The 17,714-nt window shown below is 41.1% G+C and overlaps 1 protein-coding gene across 3 annotated transcripts in view; it reads left to right on the top strand.

The window, feature by feature from the left end:
* The first annotated feature begins 331 nt into the window (after window positions 1–331).
* The window catches only part of OSGIN2 (oxidative stress induced growth inhibitor family member 2), a 39,317-nt gene continuing 21,934 nt past the window's right edge, over window positions 332–17,714 (top strand). For 2 of the 3 annotated variants that reach the window (XR_006288445.1, XM_037892329.2), the window contains exons 1-4: window positions 332–517; window positions 5,183–5,340; window positions 12,357–12,493; window positions 14,656–14,847. Coding sequence is in view for 1 of the 3 variants with exons in the window: in XM_037892329.2 (XP_037748257.1) it covers window positions 474–517; window positions 5,183–5,340; window positions 12,357–12,493; window positions 14,656–14,847 (531 nt within the window). In the remaining 2 variants the exon portion in view is untranslated. The remainder of the gene's footprint in view (window positions 518–5,182; window positions 5,341–12,356; window positions 12,494–14,655; window positions 14,848–17,714) is intronic. The other variant, XR_006288446.1, reaches the window with a different exon arrangement.

Genomic DNA, 17,714 nt, shown 5'->3' with positions numbered 1-17,714 from the left:
GGTGGGAGAAGGGCTGGGGCTGTGACAGGTCGTAGGGACGAGCTCGCCCAGGGCTGTGGGGCCGGGGCCGTTCACACGCACAGGCCGGGATGCTCAATACCCATGTTCCGGGTCTCCATCACTTCTCCCATCCTGACCCCGCCCGCTGCCCCCGCCCCACCGCGAGGCTGCGGCCCGGGATCAGGCTCTTTCTCCCCTCCCGGCGGCCCGGACCTGCTCCCGCTCCGCAGCGTGTCCCCAGCGGAGACGGCGACAGTCCCCGCCCCCGCCGAAGCGTGCCCCCTTCCCCCGCGGGTTCCGGCTCCTCCCCCGCGTGACCTGAGGCCGCCGGGTGGGGAGGAGGCACCGCGCCAGCCGGGCCCCAGTGCGGCGGCGGCGGCAGCGGCAGCGGGAGGAGGCGAAGCAGCGCCGCGCAGCCCGGACCCGCCGCCGCTCGGCTCAGCCGCCAGCCGGCTCCCCGCGCCCGCCCGCTCATGCCGGTGTGGTGCTGCCGCTGCTCCCTGGCCCGCCACTTCAGGTGAATCCCCACCGTGGGGGGGGCCGCCGGTCTGTGGGGCAGGGCGCCCGCCCGCCCGCTCCCGCGGGGAAGCCGCCCGCTGAGCCGCGCCGCTGGGTGAGAGAGAGGCCGGCGGCATGGCGGGGGCGCGGTGATGGGGAGCGTGAGGGGGACACGAGGGGAGAGATGTTGAGGTCGCGAGGGCAGTGGCCGTGATGGGGGGTGGGGAAGTGGGATCCCTGGGGGAATGGCCGTGATGTGGGTAGGGGTGCATGGGGGGGGGGGTTGCGAAGGGAATGGCCGTGGTGGGGGTAGGGATGTGGGTAGGGGGGATCACCAGGGGAACAGCTGTGATGGTGATGGAGGGGTGGGACGTTGGGGTCAGGATGGGTTGTGATGAGAGTAGTGGTGGGGGGGCAGGATGTGGGGTCATGAAGAGAATGGCTCTGATGGGGGTAGTCTGTGGGGGGGAAGGTGAGGTTGCGAAGGGAATGACCGTCTTGCGGGTGGGGGACAGGGAGATGGGGTTGTGACAGGAATGGCTGTGATGTGGGTAGGGGCAGGGAGGTGAAGGAACAGGGATGGAGTATGAGCCAAATAGGGGTGGGAGGAGACAGGAATAGGGGGCAATGGAAGAATGTTGGGGAGATAGGATTTGGGAACCATGGCTGTGTCTGGGTATGGTTGCGGGGTGGGGCAGAGACAGGTGTGTATTAATGGGGGTAAAAGGCCAGCTGTCCAGTAGCCAGCCTATGTTAGTACTGACTCCATCCTCTGGCTCTTCTGGTTGTGGAATCACACATGCTTGTATGTGCACAAAAATGGGGATGCCTAAGATTGTGTGCAGAAAATAATTGGATGCTATTTTTAAGGATGCAAATTCAGAGTATTTTGCTGAATATTTGGATCTCATTGTAATTTTTTAACCATAAAATGTTTTTGGTTTTTTTAGAGAGCTATTATTTGTATGTCCACCTCCACTCCTATTTTGTCTTGTATATGTAGAAAAATATATCTAGTAGTTAAAGCATAGGACTGGGAGTCAGGAGATCTAGTTTCTGTTCCTGAATGTGCCACAGAAATTGTGTGTGATTGGACAAATCACTTAAACTCACTAGCTCTGTTTGCACTGAACTTTATTCTCAAGCTTCTCTCCATTGTAACTTCACTGGTGCTAGCAGTGGAGAGCGCATTAGTGTAGACTGACTGCTGATGTTTATACAGCCCTGTCATTTAACCTTGTTCAAGAGCATGTCTAGACGGTGAGAGATTGTAAGAAAAAGCTCAATTTAGACAAGGCTGTAGTGCCTTTGGCTCAGTGTGCTCAAGGTTTTGGTGCATTTACTCAACTGTAAAGTAGGTATTATAATAATTACTGTGGGTGTTGGAAAAATTAATGTACGATATGCTTGTAATCTTAAATTTTGAATGGACTAAGACATTTAGAAATCCTGCTATAAATAAACATTTGTTTACTTATTACTTTAGCACTTTAGATTAAAAGTAAAAGAATGGAAAGGTGGAAAAAAATTACACTAGTCACTACTTATGCTGTTTGTGTACTTCTCTTCTATTTCAACTTGGACAGTGAAAATCAGTGAAGTAGTTTTCACATTTGTTGATTCTCCCTTTTATTTCTGGGTTTTTAGTACTGCAGTGTCTGGGTTTCAAACACTGAATGGGATTTTTTTTAATAACTATTTTCAGTGGACGTTTGTTTAAAAACATTTTTATAGGTGCTAAAGTTTTTAAAAGCTTGTTTTTACAAAATTTAAATTTGAGCCTATATTTAAGTGGAGAATAAAATCTGTATTTTATCTCCCACCCAAGGGTGGGCTTAGCAGAAGTATTTTTCTAAAAATTGTACTGGAATAGGAATCACTTAAAACTGGAAATTATCTATTGAAGAAGGGGGTGGCTTAAATTAAGTTTTCACTATTTTAAAATTTATAGCGATGTGTAAGGTATCCTTCTGACAAAACCATGCCGTGTCCAGTTAAATGATAGATGCTACAGAAGAATTTGATATTATTTGGTCTGGAAAAAAAATCTTGATTTATATTTTATATTATTTATATATAATCTAACTTTTTCCTTGACTACTTTTCTGCATTAATAACTAAAAAATAAAAAAAACCCTAAAAGTATTAGCTTTCAATAAATAAGGAAACTAATTTTAAATTTGGTTATCTGAAAAAAAACATACTACTAGTTGCCTTTGTTATGAACATAACATTATTTGGCCCTGACTCTGTAACTGACAAATCATTGTGCCCACTTGTAGTTATGCAGGATAAGAGCCATAATCATGTTAGCAAATCCCCCTCACCCCCGAAGTTGTCTACCAAGGCTACAATGATATATGTAAACCTTGTTACAGAAAAATTGTTTTGGGATTTGCGTTCGTATTTGGCCTAAGATTATAAAGGAGATGGCATTAGTTACTCCGTAGTTAAGATCTCATTGAGATTTGCACTTAAAGTAGAACTAAATTTGCTGTTTCACATTGTAATGGTTAAACTTAGTCTCCAGACCTGACACAATAACTCTTCAGAGAACAAAGTAATTTTCTATGTAATATTTTAGTCAAATATACTAACTTAAGTAGAGGATACACTTTTAATTGGTCCACTTTTGAATTTATCATGTTTTCTTCACATTTCTTTTGGTACCTTTAGCTAAACATTCATAGTCCCTACAAACTCCAAATGTGTCTTTTATGTTCAAATAATACTACAGACCAGACACAGATCACTTTTGAAATTTTATAATTAATCACATCATTAATTTCTTTTAATCAGGCTTTTGAGCCTTTGGAGTTGACTGATCATATCCATCAGGTACTTCTGATATCCAAGGTAGGGCTGAAAGGGAGAGAGAGGAAGCTGGGTGTGAGTGGGGATGTGAGGAGACAGGCATAGCAAGAAAGGCTTTGGGGATTCTAAGGGGTTGAATGAAATTTTGCAGAGAGAAGGTCAGCAGGAATGCTTTGAATTTGGTTTTATTTGTTAGGTAGGAATTAGAGTTTCTGCATATTATGTGTGTGTGTAGGTTTATTATGTGTATGGTTGGCATTAGGGCTACATGTTGGTTGCTCGAGATGTGGATGGAGATGTGTGGAGTATGGTTGGCTACAGTTAGCTGAGCAGGGGGACTGATGAGTGGAGTATAGGTAATGAGTTGTTTAGCTGCTTTCTTTTTCTTTTCATGGTTTGTGCTGGTGTACTCCTACCGTCTTAACTCAAAGTTAACAAAGATTTTTTCTGTAGGATATAAATTAAAAGTTGGATTCAGTTAACTATTTAAAGAACAGTGCTTTTAGTTTAATTTTAATGTACTGTTCTGTGTTACCTGGCTGATAAAGGACCAAGAAGAAACACATCTCAAATAGTTTCTATCATGGGATAAACACAGTGAATATATGGTGTTGCATCCTACTAATGAAGAATCCACATCATCAAGGACACCGCAGTCCTTCTGTTTTGGCTGGGAACTTAGAACTTCAACCCAAATGGTACAGTGCAGTATATTTGGAGCTTAGAGAAGAGTATCTGTATACAAGATACTGCTGCCTAACTAAAGAATATGTTATGCACTTCACATGCGCACAAACACATCTCGGTAAGACCTTATTACTTCTAACATTATGGATGCCAAAAACATAATAGGGGAGACAAAGGATAGTTAGATTTAAAGAGACACTGCTGGTTGATTTAGGCCCACAATTTAGGTGCGTAAAAACAAGTTTTTGCATCATTTAAAATTAATAAAAATATTCTCATGGTTTTCCTTTTAAATATTCCAATGTAAAATTATTTTTTAAACTGAGTCTACTACAGTGCTTGGAAATCAAACTTTGCAGCACTATGCAAGTTCATTTGAGAACAAGTATGCTCTTGGAGGAGGAGTGGGATGAAACTAATCTATTTTTATGTTCCAAGCTGAGTGAAATGCAAAAAAGCATTTTTTTTTTTAAGGGAGCAAATAACTATCATCACGGTAGGCTAGTGATACTATAACAGTAATTGTCAATTATAGTAGACTCAGTAAGACAGTGAAGCTCTTTACTCTAGTTTCTGGGGAAAATAGGTGGAGAGGCATTTACTAGCATTGTTCAGCCATGCCGGAAGAAAGACAGGAGACAATGGGTACGGTTTAATTAGTCAGCAACTTTATTCACTTAAAATATCTGGGAGTACCCACCTGATTGGGAACGGGTATCATGTTTATAGATGATAAATGTCTGACCCTAAGCTTTGGCATTGCTGAAAGCCTAGTAGGCAGTTATTGCCAAGAAGCAAATATTTATTACATTTGAGATATTAAAAGGGTGTGGGGAAAGCAATAGTTTAAATCACTAGATTTATTATCAGACACTGAATTTGAATGAGACACAAATTAGATTATATTCTGCAGGTCCTTTTCTTTTGCTGCCTGTATCCTTTTGTGGGCTTTTTTGGAGGAAATAGTTTTTTTGCCCATTATTATAGCAAACAAGCAATATTCAGTGTGGGAAAAGGTATACTGAAGAATAAAATTCTGTATATGAACTGATTAGTGTTTGTTTTACTTTTTCGTAATGCAATCAGTTTTTTTTATTAATTTGACAGTTTTAAGGCAATGATTCAATAGCGACTTAATTTTTGAAGAATGTGATATAATGCTCAACTGATGTTTTTTCTCCAGTAGAAATTACAGTGGCCCTGAAAGCGAAGGACAACTGTTGAGCTCCTTAGTGCAGCATTTTGGTGACAGCCTTGGGAGGAAAGATAAAAGAATGCCCTTACTAGAAGAAACCACTCTGACTGGGGACCCGCTCCTGACTGTGCCAGTAGTGGTAATAGGTGAGTTATTTCCAGAGCTTATTTTGTGTTCTCTGGCACTACCATTACTTTTTAAGAACCAGGAATGCAAATCCATTTATAATTAAATAAGTTGGTGTTACCAAATGATAACCCATCTCCAAGGTGAAGGTGTTTATTAGATTGATAAAATTAGTACAGTTTACAGTATTACCATCAAGTTGTCTTTAAGTCAAATGACTGGTTATCATTGAAATGTATTTGAACTGAAAATGCTTATTTTACTGGAAGATGTTGAGACAGCAATGTTTGGGTGTGGATGATGAATTTGTTGGCAGATATCAGATTTGAGTGCAAGTAGAGATTTAGGCCCCAGTTCTGCAATCTGATATACTTGAGCACACACTTATGTCTGCATGAAGTCCTGCTTATGTCATTAGGACCGGACATGGGGCAGGCTTTGTTTGAAAGGATTAGACTGGAAGATGCAAACATTACAGTTAGGCAATTTGTGGACAGTACAGTTAGACTTATAATGTTTCAGTAACTGTATCAGGGTGGATTAATTTAACTCAAAATCGATTATTTAACTCACTGTAATCATCACTTAAATCAGCAAGCAGGAATCAATTAAAATTGATTTTTAATTATCTTTTCCATTTTACTTTTTACTTATTTTCCTAAACAAAGGTTGATTTTCATTGGTTAATAACCATAAAACATGGTTTTGCAACTAAAAATTGCCGCTACACTAAATGTGATCTTTCTTTTTGCAAGGAAGATATGCTATATAGACCTCTATAGACATTTAAATAATTATATAGCTTAACTTACATTTATTCAGATTCCTCATTTTTACATTTTTTATTATATTAGAAAATGGTGAATAATGCATTTCTTATTTACTAGCTGATTAATTTTTTTTACTTGTGATTTGTGTCACACTCTAGGGTGGAAATTTGAATTCAATTAAAAATGCCAAAACAGCATTTTAAGTTTTTTAAATTAGTTAAAATAACTACTTTACACTTGCTGTATACCTAAGAAAAAAGTTTATCAAAAAGCTTATCAAAACATGTTTTGCATTTAAAACTAACTGATTTATTAAACAAAGGAAATAATATCTGCAGTTATTGAATTCAACTGACTGTTTCTTGTCATCATGTCCTTTGATACTTCAGAACTAGTAGAACTCATCCTCTCACTCCTAGTTTTTATTACTAGATTGGAAGAGGAAACCAGCTTTCCTGCTTTGTCAACATCTGTTGGTTTTTAGCTTTGAACTATCATGGAACTCAACTAGCTGAAAGAAATGAAATGAAGAAAATATTCTCTCTGCGCCTGCAGAAGAGCCTACAGCTGTCAAAAGCTGTTTTAGCACTTCAGCAGACTGTGGTTCCAGGTGCTTAGCCAGTAACTTCAACCTGTTGGTTTGACTTTCTTCAAAACTTTGGCAGAAAACATATACTGCTTAATTTTTTGTATCTAGTTTAAATTTTAAAAATTCAATTTCTGTTTATTTTAAATCACTGATTTTTTTTATCCATTCTGAACTGTATTTATTCATATGTTTTTATGAAACAGCAATCACTATAGTGTCTGGGGTGCCGTAGCAATTAAAATCATCACACCATAAAACTGATTCTTCACCAAGATAATCAGTTAAAGTTGTTAAACTGTTTTATCATGTCTACAGTTTATTAAAGGCTTGTACTATAAAGGTTGCCGAATGACAAACTGCCAGAGGAAATAAATTCTTCAGGAGTGGATCCTGTGGATATGTCCACACCGCAATAAAACACCTGTGGCTGGCCCATGTCAGCTGACTCGGGCTATGGGGTTGTACAGTTGCAGTGTAGATGTCTGAGCTCGGGCTGTAGCTTGGGTTCTGGGATCCTCCCCACCTGCTGAATTGTCAAAGCAAGGTGCTGAACTCTATCTCATTTGATGCATCATTATTAGGCAAACATAGTGCCCATAATAATATGTTAACCTGGAGATGACAGAGGCATCTATTGCTGTGGTGAGTTTCATGCCTTACAGGAAGAGATAGTGTCCTGGCATTCTGCCAGTCATGGTCCAGGACTGCCATATGGTTCCCGATTCAAAACTTGCACTGCTTTTCAATAATTGTGTATTTTGAAAATATCTGTGCTAAGTACTGCTGCTGCCTTCAGAACTCCTCTACTTGCCCACATCAGGTACAGCATCCATGACTTCTTCCAGTGAAAAATAAACGTTTTTATCCCAAATATGTCCGAACACTTCTTTTAATCATATATTTTAGAACTGGAAATCTTATAACTTGATACCCTCAGTGGACAGCCTATTATCTCTAATATGCACCTGTTGCAAGTAAGATTTCTTTAAAAAAAAAAAAAGAAAGAAAAGAAATAATACTTTGGTAAGACAGAATAAAAGAATGGCAAGTTTGTTCACTGCATTTCGTCTTGATCTTTCTCCAAGTGCCTTTATGCTTTCTCCCATGCTGCCTCTTGTGACTGAAATGATGTCCCTCATCATGTATGCCATGTAATCTCCCTGTTTTCCTTCCCATCCCTCATTCATTGCCCATCTTTCTATTAGCTTCCCAATGTTAGGACATGTCTACACTTGCCATTTAAAGTGCAAAAAGTCCCTTTTTTGCTCAAAAACCATGGGAGTGTCTACACTTGCCAATGACTTTTTGCGGTGATACTCAGAAGTTTCACCGCAAACAGAAAACCACCTCAACGAGAGGCGTACAGTTCTTACTGGTGATACTTTTGCAGTAATGTGCAATGAAGACATGTTCTTCCTGTTTACAAAGCTTTTAGCCTCCGGAGGATATTCCACAGTGCCTAGGTGACCACTCTGGCCAGCAGCTCTGCTGCTCTGATGCCAGGTAAACAGACATCCACCCCTCCCCTTGTAAAGCCCTGGCAACTTTGAAACTCCACTTCCTGTTTTCTTGGCAAGTGCTCACTTATCTGGCCAGGTGACAATGGCTGCTCCAAGGGGCAAATGATCCCCTGCTTGGAGCAATGCTGAGCTAATGCAGCTGATCAGTATTTGGGGAGAAGAGGCTGTGCAGGGACCCAGGATGCCTCGCAATCACCCCCCTCCTTCCCTCAAGACATATCCTCAAAATGGAGAGAGCTGGACTGTGGGACAGCTGCCCTCGGTATGCTGCTCTCATCCCTGATGGAAGTGCTGCAGATGTTAACGCGATCTGATGCCTGTGAAAGTAAGTGAGAACACAAACCAGTGCCTTTCTTTTACTGGTTCCCTATCACTGGTGAAACTGATTACACTTGCAGAGTTTTTGTGCTGACATAGGCTTAGTGTCTTCCCAGTGCATAAATTTAGTAATTAAACGACTAACATGATGTGTTCGTTATGCAATTATCTTGACCTTATATTGTCCTTTCCTTAATCTACCCTTGCATAATGATAGGTTTCAGAGTAGCAGCCATGTTAGTCTGTATTCGCAAAAAGAAAAGGAGTATTTGTGGCACCTTAGAGACTAACCAATTTATTTGAGCATTAGCTTTCGTGAGCTACAGCTCACTTCCTGTAGCTCACGAAAGCTTATGCTCAAATAAATTGGTTAGTCTCTAAGGTGCCACAAGCACTCCTTTTCTTTAATCTACCCTGACCTTTGTCTGTCATCTTTCCCTATCTTATGCGTAATTTAGGACTTGATCCTGCAAATCCTTATTCCTGCAGATAGTCCTTGTTCAGATAAATAGTGCTGTTGGGACTTGGAGAGATATTTTAGGGTAACTTACTTTTAAGTTACTAATTTTTTATTCTTTGCTGCCACAGTATTAGCAGTGCTTTGTGTTCACAGTTTTGTATCCAGGAATTGGTTTTTCTATTTGGCATTTATTAAGTAGAAGAAAGGTAAAGAAAAAGGGGAAAACAAATCTTCATTTACCAAAATCCCTCTTGTTGTAAAAAGTGTTTTACTGGGAAAAATCTTTCAATAAATGTTTCTAAAATATCGGTAAAGGGACACCATCAATTTGAAAACTTTGCACTTACTTTCATTAAAAGTAACATCAAAGATTACTACTGCTGAGCGATGGACAAAGTCTAAGACAAATACGAAATAGACTTAATCAGAACAGGTGGGGGTAGGTTTACCTTTTTGATAATTGAATTTAACATACACACCTCTTAAAGCCAATATAAATATAAGCGAGGCAATATTTCTCCTCCTTCAGATTGGCAATAGAGATGGTTCGCCACTCTGAGAGAAGCCAATGTCTATACTCTATCCTGTTCTGTTCCCTCCCAATCTCTTGGGGATCAGGAACACTTTTGAATTTGATTTATTTGAACAAGTTTCTGCAAATGCCAAAGTTCAAGATAGTCCTGTCCTCCCCCCAAATCTCAGATACTTCCTGTGCTAAACAAACACCTTAGCTTTTGAACTCAGTCTGTTTTGCCCAGAATGCAGTTCATTCTCCTGTAAACACAAGTTCCCTTAAATTCTGATTCAAAAAACAATTTTTGCAATAAACTGTTTTTACATTCATTGGTTCACAAAGCTGGCTATTTGCACGACAGTGTCTTAATTTATTGTAGTGAGGGTTCTTTTATCATAGATGCTGTTGACCAAGACCCACTTCTGCCATTATGCAATCAGCCAATATTTATATAACTAGACAAAGGGGTGGTTGAAGTTTAAAATTAAAATGGATGTTATTTATTTATACAACAGTAATATCTAAATGCCCCAATGAGGATCAGGGCCCCATTTTGAAAGGCACTGTACAAAAATGTGATTCCTGCCCTGAAGAGCTTACCATCTAAAAACATATTTTTAAAAAAACATTTGGTCAGAATATCATCCGAGTCCCATCTATATAACAATGTTAATAAAGTCAGGGGGCCCAGTTGTGTTATGTTGTGCACAGGACTTCATTTTCCCTCTAATTGGTTAAATCTTTGAACCAGTCATGGGGGCATTCTTGTAGTGTAGCTGAAACCTCAGAGTGTCTCTGTAACTAGGTTTATTATTATTATTTATAGGCCAGTACTACTGATCTTCTATTGCTGTCAGTTACTCCATTAGTTTAAGTGGCAGAGGTCTGTGCAGTGTATCTAAATGTGAAGCACTTGAATATTATAATGAGTGTCATATAAATGCCCATGAGGAAACTAATAATTCTGTCTTCAGAGTAAAGTATGAATAATGTGCAGTAAATAAGGCCAATATTGAACAATGAGGATAAAACAAAATATCGAATAGTTGCTCGTTAAATGAGCACCATCCATCCTGTATACTAGATGAGGCAGGGATGCTGTGGAAAAAATAATATGTAATCATGTAATTAGAGAATATATCAAATGCATGGGGGACCAAATTAAGGTTGCATAGGCAACTGTAATTCTGGCTTCTCATAACTTTTGAGGGTTGACTTTGCAAACTTAGTAACGTTCTTTTAACATATTTCTATGTGTATATGTGTATTATGCTACAGTAATGTTTAGATGACAACCAAATCAAGGTCCTGTAGTGCTGGGCACTGGCGATGCATGTAGTAGATGACTGGCTCTGATGTTTAACTTGGTTACAGAGACACTTAAATCCCATCCACTTTGCAATTTTCTCTCCTATTGTAACCAATTCTCAAACAACTCTGTTGTAATCAGTTCTGCTGATTCTACTAGTTATAGTATTGGCAGGGCAGTAATGTCTTATAAATCAGCTTGAAAGGTGATGCAATTGAACTTGCAGTTGAGACCTTTATTTTGATATTGTCATATTTTGTGGTGAGCTCCTTTTCTACTCTTTTTCAAACCAGTTCATATTTGTTGTCCCTAAGGGCATGGCTACACTTGCAGATGTAGAGCGCTTTGAGTTAAACCAGCCTTCATAGAGCGCAGTAGGGAAAGTACTGCAGTCTGTCCACACTGACAGCTTCAAGCACACTGGAGTGGCCACTTTTGTGGCACTTGCAGCGGCATTGGGAGTGATACATTATGGGCAGCTATCCCAGTATGCAAGTGGCTGCAACGTGCTTTTCAAATGGGGGTGGGGTGGGGTGGAGTGTGACAGGGAGTGTGTTGTGTGTATGGGGGGGGGGAGAAAGAATGGGTTTTGGGGGGGCTGAGAGCATGTCAGCATGCTGTCTTGTAAGTTCAGACAGCAGCAGACCCCCCTCGCTCCTCTGCCTCTCTCTCACACACACAGCATTCCACACTGATGGTTGCTTTGTCTCGGAGCAGATACGCAGCCGGCCGTCAGAAACGGAGCTTTCAAAGGGCATTCCTACAGCCAATTCCAAACAATAACAAGAGTGGCCACTTGACTTACGGGGATTATGAGATGTTTCCGGAGGCTGATCAGAGCGCAGTAAAGCAACACCTCGTTCACACTGGCGCCACGGCACTCCAGCGAGAGTGCAGCGAACGTTATTCCACTCACCGAGGTGGAGTACCAGCAGTACTGTAGCTGAGGAGTCAGAACGCTCTACGTGCCTTGCCAGTATGGACGGGTAGTGAGCTAGTGCGCCCGGAGCTCCTTTATTGCGCTGTAACTTGCAAGTTTGTAGCCAAGCCCTAAATGGCTTTGCTAACCATAGAAAGAAGGGCAAGTAGACAAAATTCACCGTCTATCAAATTCCATTGCCCAATGGGATATATATTGTGTTATACTTTGAGTGACCGAGTTTTTTATTTTAATCAGTCCTACATTGACCTATGCTGACATACTTCTGGTTTTAGATTTTCATAAGCTTGTGCTTTATCAGGAGTTTCCTCCACCCCAAAAAAAGTTTGAGACTGGCTTAAATATCATGTTTATACTCCTACTCTTGTCTTTTTAACCAACTATTCTCCCCTACCACCCAAAAAGCATTCTGCTGGGTTGTTTTTGAAAAGGTCCCTAGTGCTAGGATTTATTGTAATGTGAAGATTTTAGACTGTAAGCTTTTCTGAGTAAGGATAGTATGCTATATGCATAGCACATTTTGGGACATTGCTACAATATAATTATTTTGCTACTTCTGTGGTAATAAGACTTCTTAAAATGTTTGTTAAAATGTTTTAACTTTTGTTTTTAATAGGGAATGGACCTTCAGGAATTTGTCTTTCTTACATGCTGTCTGGGTATAGGCCATATTTGTCTCCTGAAGCTGTACATCCAAATCCCATTTTGCATAGTAAATTAGAAGAAGCTAGACCTCTCTCTATTGTTGACCAAGTAAGTTTTCACTAACACTTCATCCAGTTGTTTTCCTTTAACAAACCAAACTAGTAAACACTTTGTTTCCTTTTATGAGCTTCTTAAGATACTTTATAATAATTTAAGATATGTAATGTCATTGGCATGCTCTTAACGTGCAAAGAACTCAAGACCTACACTATTACTTCTTGAGGGAGGCATGGTATAAGCATAGTATTTGGAGCCAGCAACTCCCATTGTGGCCTTGAGCAAGTCACCTGATCTCTCTCCCTTCATTTTTCTCACCTGTAAAATGAAGATCATATTTGTAAAGCAGTTTAAATGTGTACAGTGCTAAATAAGTGATAATTATTAATACAGAAATTTAAGAAAGCTACTCTATGGGGATCCAGCATACTTTTTCCAGTCACAGTTAAAATATTTAACGAGTTGTTAATCAACATTCAGCATTTTCACTTGCACAAAAATAACACTGAATTTACTGGGCTAATTTCAGTTATGCTGTAAAATTATTCATCTCAAAGTAGGTGCTGTTTACATCTTCTAATTTATAGTCTGAATTTAATTTAATGATAAGTCTATGTCTATGTCCATCAGTAAGTAAGTGACTGGGCTCTTAGTCATGTACTGTTATGTATATTTCACTGTAAGAGTGTATTTAATCATCTAATGTAGGGAGGGAGAAATAATCTGGGTAGAGGAAAGAAAATAGGAAGATTTGAATTATGAAGTAGTTTGTTTTTAGCATCACTCAGGTGCCAACTTTGTAGGCCTCAATGACTCCAGGTTTGATTTTGGCAGGAAAGCAATTTGTCTTTGCCGCTGGCTATAAATGCTGTGTATGCATCTGTGACTTTGCACCCTCCCCCCCCCCGCCAAGCTTTGTCCTGATTTTGGAGAATAAAATGTCTCCTTGCCTTGTCAACAAAATTGTGTCTAAAGTCTTAGTTTTTCTTTTTTGGTTAGTTGAAAAGTCCTTTGCTAAGCTGATGTTTCTGGCTTTGAAGACATGGCAGTTAGGTGGATGCTGAAAAAGGAATATAAATATTTGTAGGATGCAGGGGTGAAAGTAACATTAAGTACGTATTGGTACGGGGGCCCGGCCTCAGATGGAAGGGGTGGGGCCGGGGATCGGCCCGGGCTCCGGCCGCTGCTGTGGTAGCAGTGACGGTGGCCGGGAGCCCCGGGCCCTTTTAAATTGCCAGCCCTGGGGCAACTGCCCCTATTGCCCCCCTGCACCTCGGCAGCCTGGGGGGTGCAAAAGGCGCAAAGACGTTAAAGCACTGCCATGGTAGCCCTTTAATGCCAGCTGTGTACAGGCTGGTATCGGCGGCAACTTCTTACCAGTAGGAAGTTTTATAAAATGTCTGTTAAAGGAAAACTACATTGTAAAATAGTTTCTAATTAATCTGAAAAGTCTAGTAAAAAAGAATAAATAGTATTGAAATAAATTCGGGAATAGCCATTCATACAGGACGCTGACCTCTTGACATGATAGAAGTCATCTAGTCCCACCCCTCGACAGCGGGGGAGTAAGTATAACCACACAATGATGGAGTGTGATATAGGGAACCTGTTCATTTTATGGTAACCTCCATTATTTAAAAATATGGCTGACTTGTCCTTTTACTAATAGGACTTAATTTACAACAACTTTTAAACTTACCAGTTTTCCTTATGCTCAAATAATGAGTACAATCCTAATTTATGTTGTTAGAGTCAGAGTCTTCTGGGAATGCAAACCATCTCTAATTAAGAGGAACTGTCCTTCATCTTTTTTTAAAGTATCAATCTATTTTGTCCTGCTAAAAAGTTTTCCTAGTGAAATGTATTTCAGTCGAGTTAAAAGGTGTCTCCCTGTTTTTCTTTCTCAAATGTCTCTATTGATAGTTTTCAAATATTGGCAGGTATTGATGTATTAAAAAGTGAGCTCCTATTGAGAAAGACAGTAACACCTTTCACAGTTATGGCGATACTGAAACAGTGACAGGTACTGTAACTAAAATTGCTTTGAATATACCATTATAGTAAATATTTTAACTAAAGTATAACTAATTGCTGCAGTTTTCCTTAAGTTTGATATTTCAATAGTGATTTCCAGTTGAAATTCTGTCTGCACATGAAAACTATACTGTATGATAACAGTTGCAACAACAAGGAAATCTTTCTTCTTAATATAGGATTTAGAATACTTGTCTGAAGGTCTTGAAGGACGTTCTTCCAATCCAGTTGCAGTACTTTTTGATACACTGCTTCATCCAGATGCTGACTTTGGCTATGATTACCCACCTGTTCTGCACTGGAAGCTAGAACAGCATCATTATATCCCACACATAGTGCTTGGCAAAGGACCACCTGGTGGAGCTTGGCATGTGAGTAAACTTTTCATTTATACGGGCATAAGCTTTCATGGGTAAAAGACCCACTTCTTCAGATGCATCTGCCATACATCTGAAGAAGTGGGTTTTTTACCCATGAAAACTTATGCCACCAAAAATCTGTTATTCTTTAAGTTGCCACCGGACTCCTCATTGTTTTTGTGGATACAGACTAACACAGCTACCCCTCTGATACTTTTCATTTATATTCCTCTAACTTGATGGGTTTGTATTTGAGGGTTTTCTTAGTATGGGGTTGATCTGTAGATGTTAATGGGAATTGCAGCTTCAGCCTTTTGACCTATCCAAAGCCCAAATTCTTTGACAAGACCCAAAATGAGGGCCTAAAATATATTCAGGAAATTTAAAATGCTGCGGGATTCATTTGCTAGCATAAATAACTCTGTTACTTCAGTTTCATGATTCTTTTTTTTTTTTTTTGATGTAAATAATTGTCAGCAGTAAAAGTTAGGGGATGCTACATTTTTGTGGAACATAGATAAATTGAGACTGAAATGAGAGCATTTGAGAGGTTTTGTTGCAGGTACACAGCAGCTCTACAGGCCCCATTACTCCTGCGTGTGAACGTATTAAAATGGAAGTGTTCCTAGTATGTTTCCATATTTTTATGCTTCACTGCCAGACTACACACAGCATTTTGATTAATAAAAAACAACTACATTGCTGACCTAACTGTTGCAAGTCTGATTCCGAATTTTACTACCGATATCCCGGGATTCTGTATTCTGTCTGCGTCTTGTAATAGACGAGTAATTTACAAAAAAATTCTATAATTTTAAAATGATATAATCCTTTTAGGTTAAATCCCATGTTTGGTGGTTGCTGGTTATTTTTAACTGTTAGAAAAGGCAAGTGGTGTTGTTTTTTTTTTTTTCAAATTGTAAACATATCAAATGGATTTTAATGTATCCATGTCCTTGTAGCTTTGTGAACCCAAACAGCATGGTACTGATACATTAGAATCAGAAAGTGAAACTGTCCTTTCAGTTTTCAGTCTTGACAGAATCCTCTTTATGCATTATTAGAATTCAGTTTTGATTCACTATACTTCATGTCCATGACACAGTAGATTAGTCTTGGACTTTTTAATTTTTTTATGTTTAGCAGTTAAAAAAAAAAAAAAAAAAAAATGCTGTTCTGAGGATCTTTGAAAACGCCTACTGTAAAGGGCAGCCCTAGCTTTTATGGAAGATGCTTTCTGTGTCATCAGTAAGGCTACATTTTACTCTCGGGTATTTTTAATAAAAGTCATGGACCGGTCATGGGCAGTAAACAAAAATTCACAGACCGTGACCTACCCATGACTTGTACTATACTCCTGACTAAATCTTGGGAATGCTGTAGATGCACTTGGGGGGCTGTGGATGCTGGGGGGTGGGGAGAAGGACAGTTCAGAGTGGGTGGCCGGGGGTTTGCGTGGGGGGGGGGGGGGGGCAGCCCGGGAAGCGTTGGCTGGGGTGGCAGCATGGGGCACCACGAGTGCACAGGGGGTGATCAGAGGAGCTAGTGCTGGGGGCGGGGGGAGGAGGGGTTGGCAGGGCTGGCAGGTTTCCTACCCAGCTTCTCGAAAGCGGCGATCTGTCCCTCCCTACGCTCCTAGCTCCACGTGCTGCCAGCTCCGCAGCCCCCATTGTCCGGGAACTGCGGCCAATGGGAGCTGTGGGGGCGGTGCCTGCGGGCGGAGGCAGCGCGCAGAGCTACCAGTTGAGGGAGGGACATGTTGCTGCTTCCGGGGAGCTCCCCCAAGGTAAGTGCCACCCTGAACCCCCTCCCATGCTCCTCCTGCTGCTGCTGTGGGGGTGGTATGGCCTAAGATTGCCCCAGCAGCAGTCGGTGTGATTGGCCCAGGAGCTGCTCAGGCAGCCCCAACTGCTTCAGAAATCATAAAGGAAACGGAAAGTCAAGGAATCCGTGACCTCCCTGACAAAGCCACAGCCTTAGTCATCAGTAGATGGCAAGGACTGCAGCAGATGGAAGAAGCAGTATAGGCTACCTAAAGACAAGGCTGTGGCTGATGCTTGTTCCACTACCACATGGTGTTATAATTTCAGGTAACTGCACCTCTGGCCCCCTCAGTGATCTGCTCAAGGAATGCCCCCTTAGATGCTGGGCCTCTAACAGTCACCTCTCTCTGGGCAGGGCCCTACATTCCTCTCCCTCCAGACCAGGGCTTTAGATTGAAGCCCCTGGCAATTCAGTGATTATCCCAGCAGGTCTGACCCAGCTGAGCATCTGCAGTTTCACACTTGCTCTCTCAAGGGTGAAGACACTGGTTCACCAGTGACCAAACAGCCTTATGCAGAGACAGTATGTTTATTTTTAGGACAGAAGCATTACAGAGAAAACCTATCCTAAGCAACAAAAAGTCTAAATGCATGCTTCAGCTTACTAGGTATCTCTCATCTTTTCTGTAGAGACCTTATCAGTTCTTCAAACCCTTCAGCGGAGTTTTTTCCCCTCTTGGTTAAAAAGTCACATCAGTTTGCTGGATCAAAATGCACCCCTTCCCCCAGTCAGTTCATGCTGGCTTTTTATACCACAAGGTCTTTCTTTGTTTCCTGGGTCTCTTGAACCTGGTCTGTATCAGTATATGCAATTCACCCCACGGGGTGGTACTTCTCTTGATTTATTTACCTGTCCCAGGATCTGCAGTAATTCCCCCCCACCTTGATTCTAGTTCCTAGATCAGGGATGGGCTTTTTGCCCAAGGGCCACATCTGGGTATGGAAATTGTATGGCAGTCCATGAATGCTCCTGAAATTGGGGTTGGGGTGCAGGAGGGGGTGAGAGCTCTGGCTGGGGTGCGGGCTCCAGGGTGGGGCCAGAAATGAGGAGTTCAG

This window comes from Chelonia mydas, chromosome 2 (genome assembly GCF_015237465.2).
Source record: "Chelonia mydas isolate rCheMyd1 chromosome 2, rCheMyd1.pri.v2, whole genome shotgun sequence".
Classification (NCBI taxonomy): Eukaryota; Metazoa; Chordata; order Testudines; family Cheloniidae; genus Chelonia; species Chelonia mydas.
Note: the sequence above shows the minus strand (reverse complement) of the source record. Positions and strands in the feature narration are given on the sequence as shown.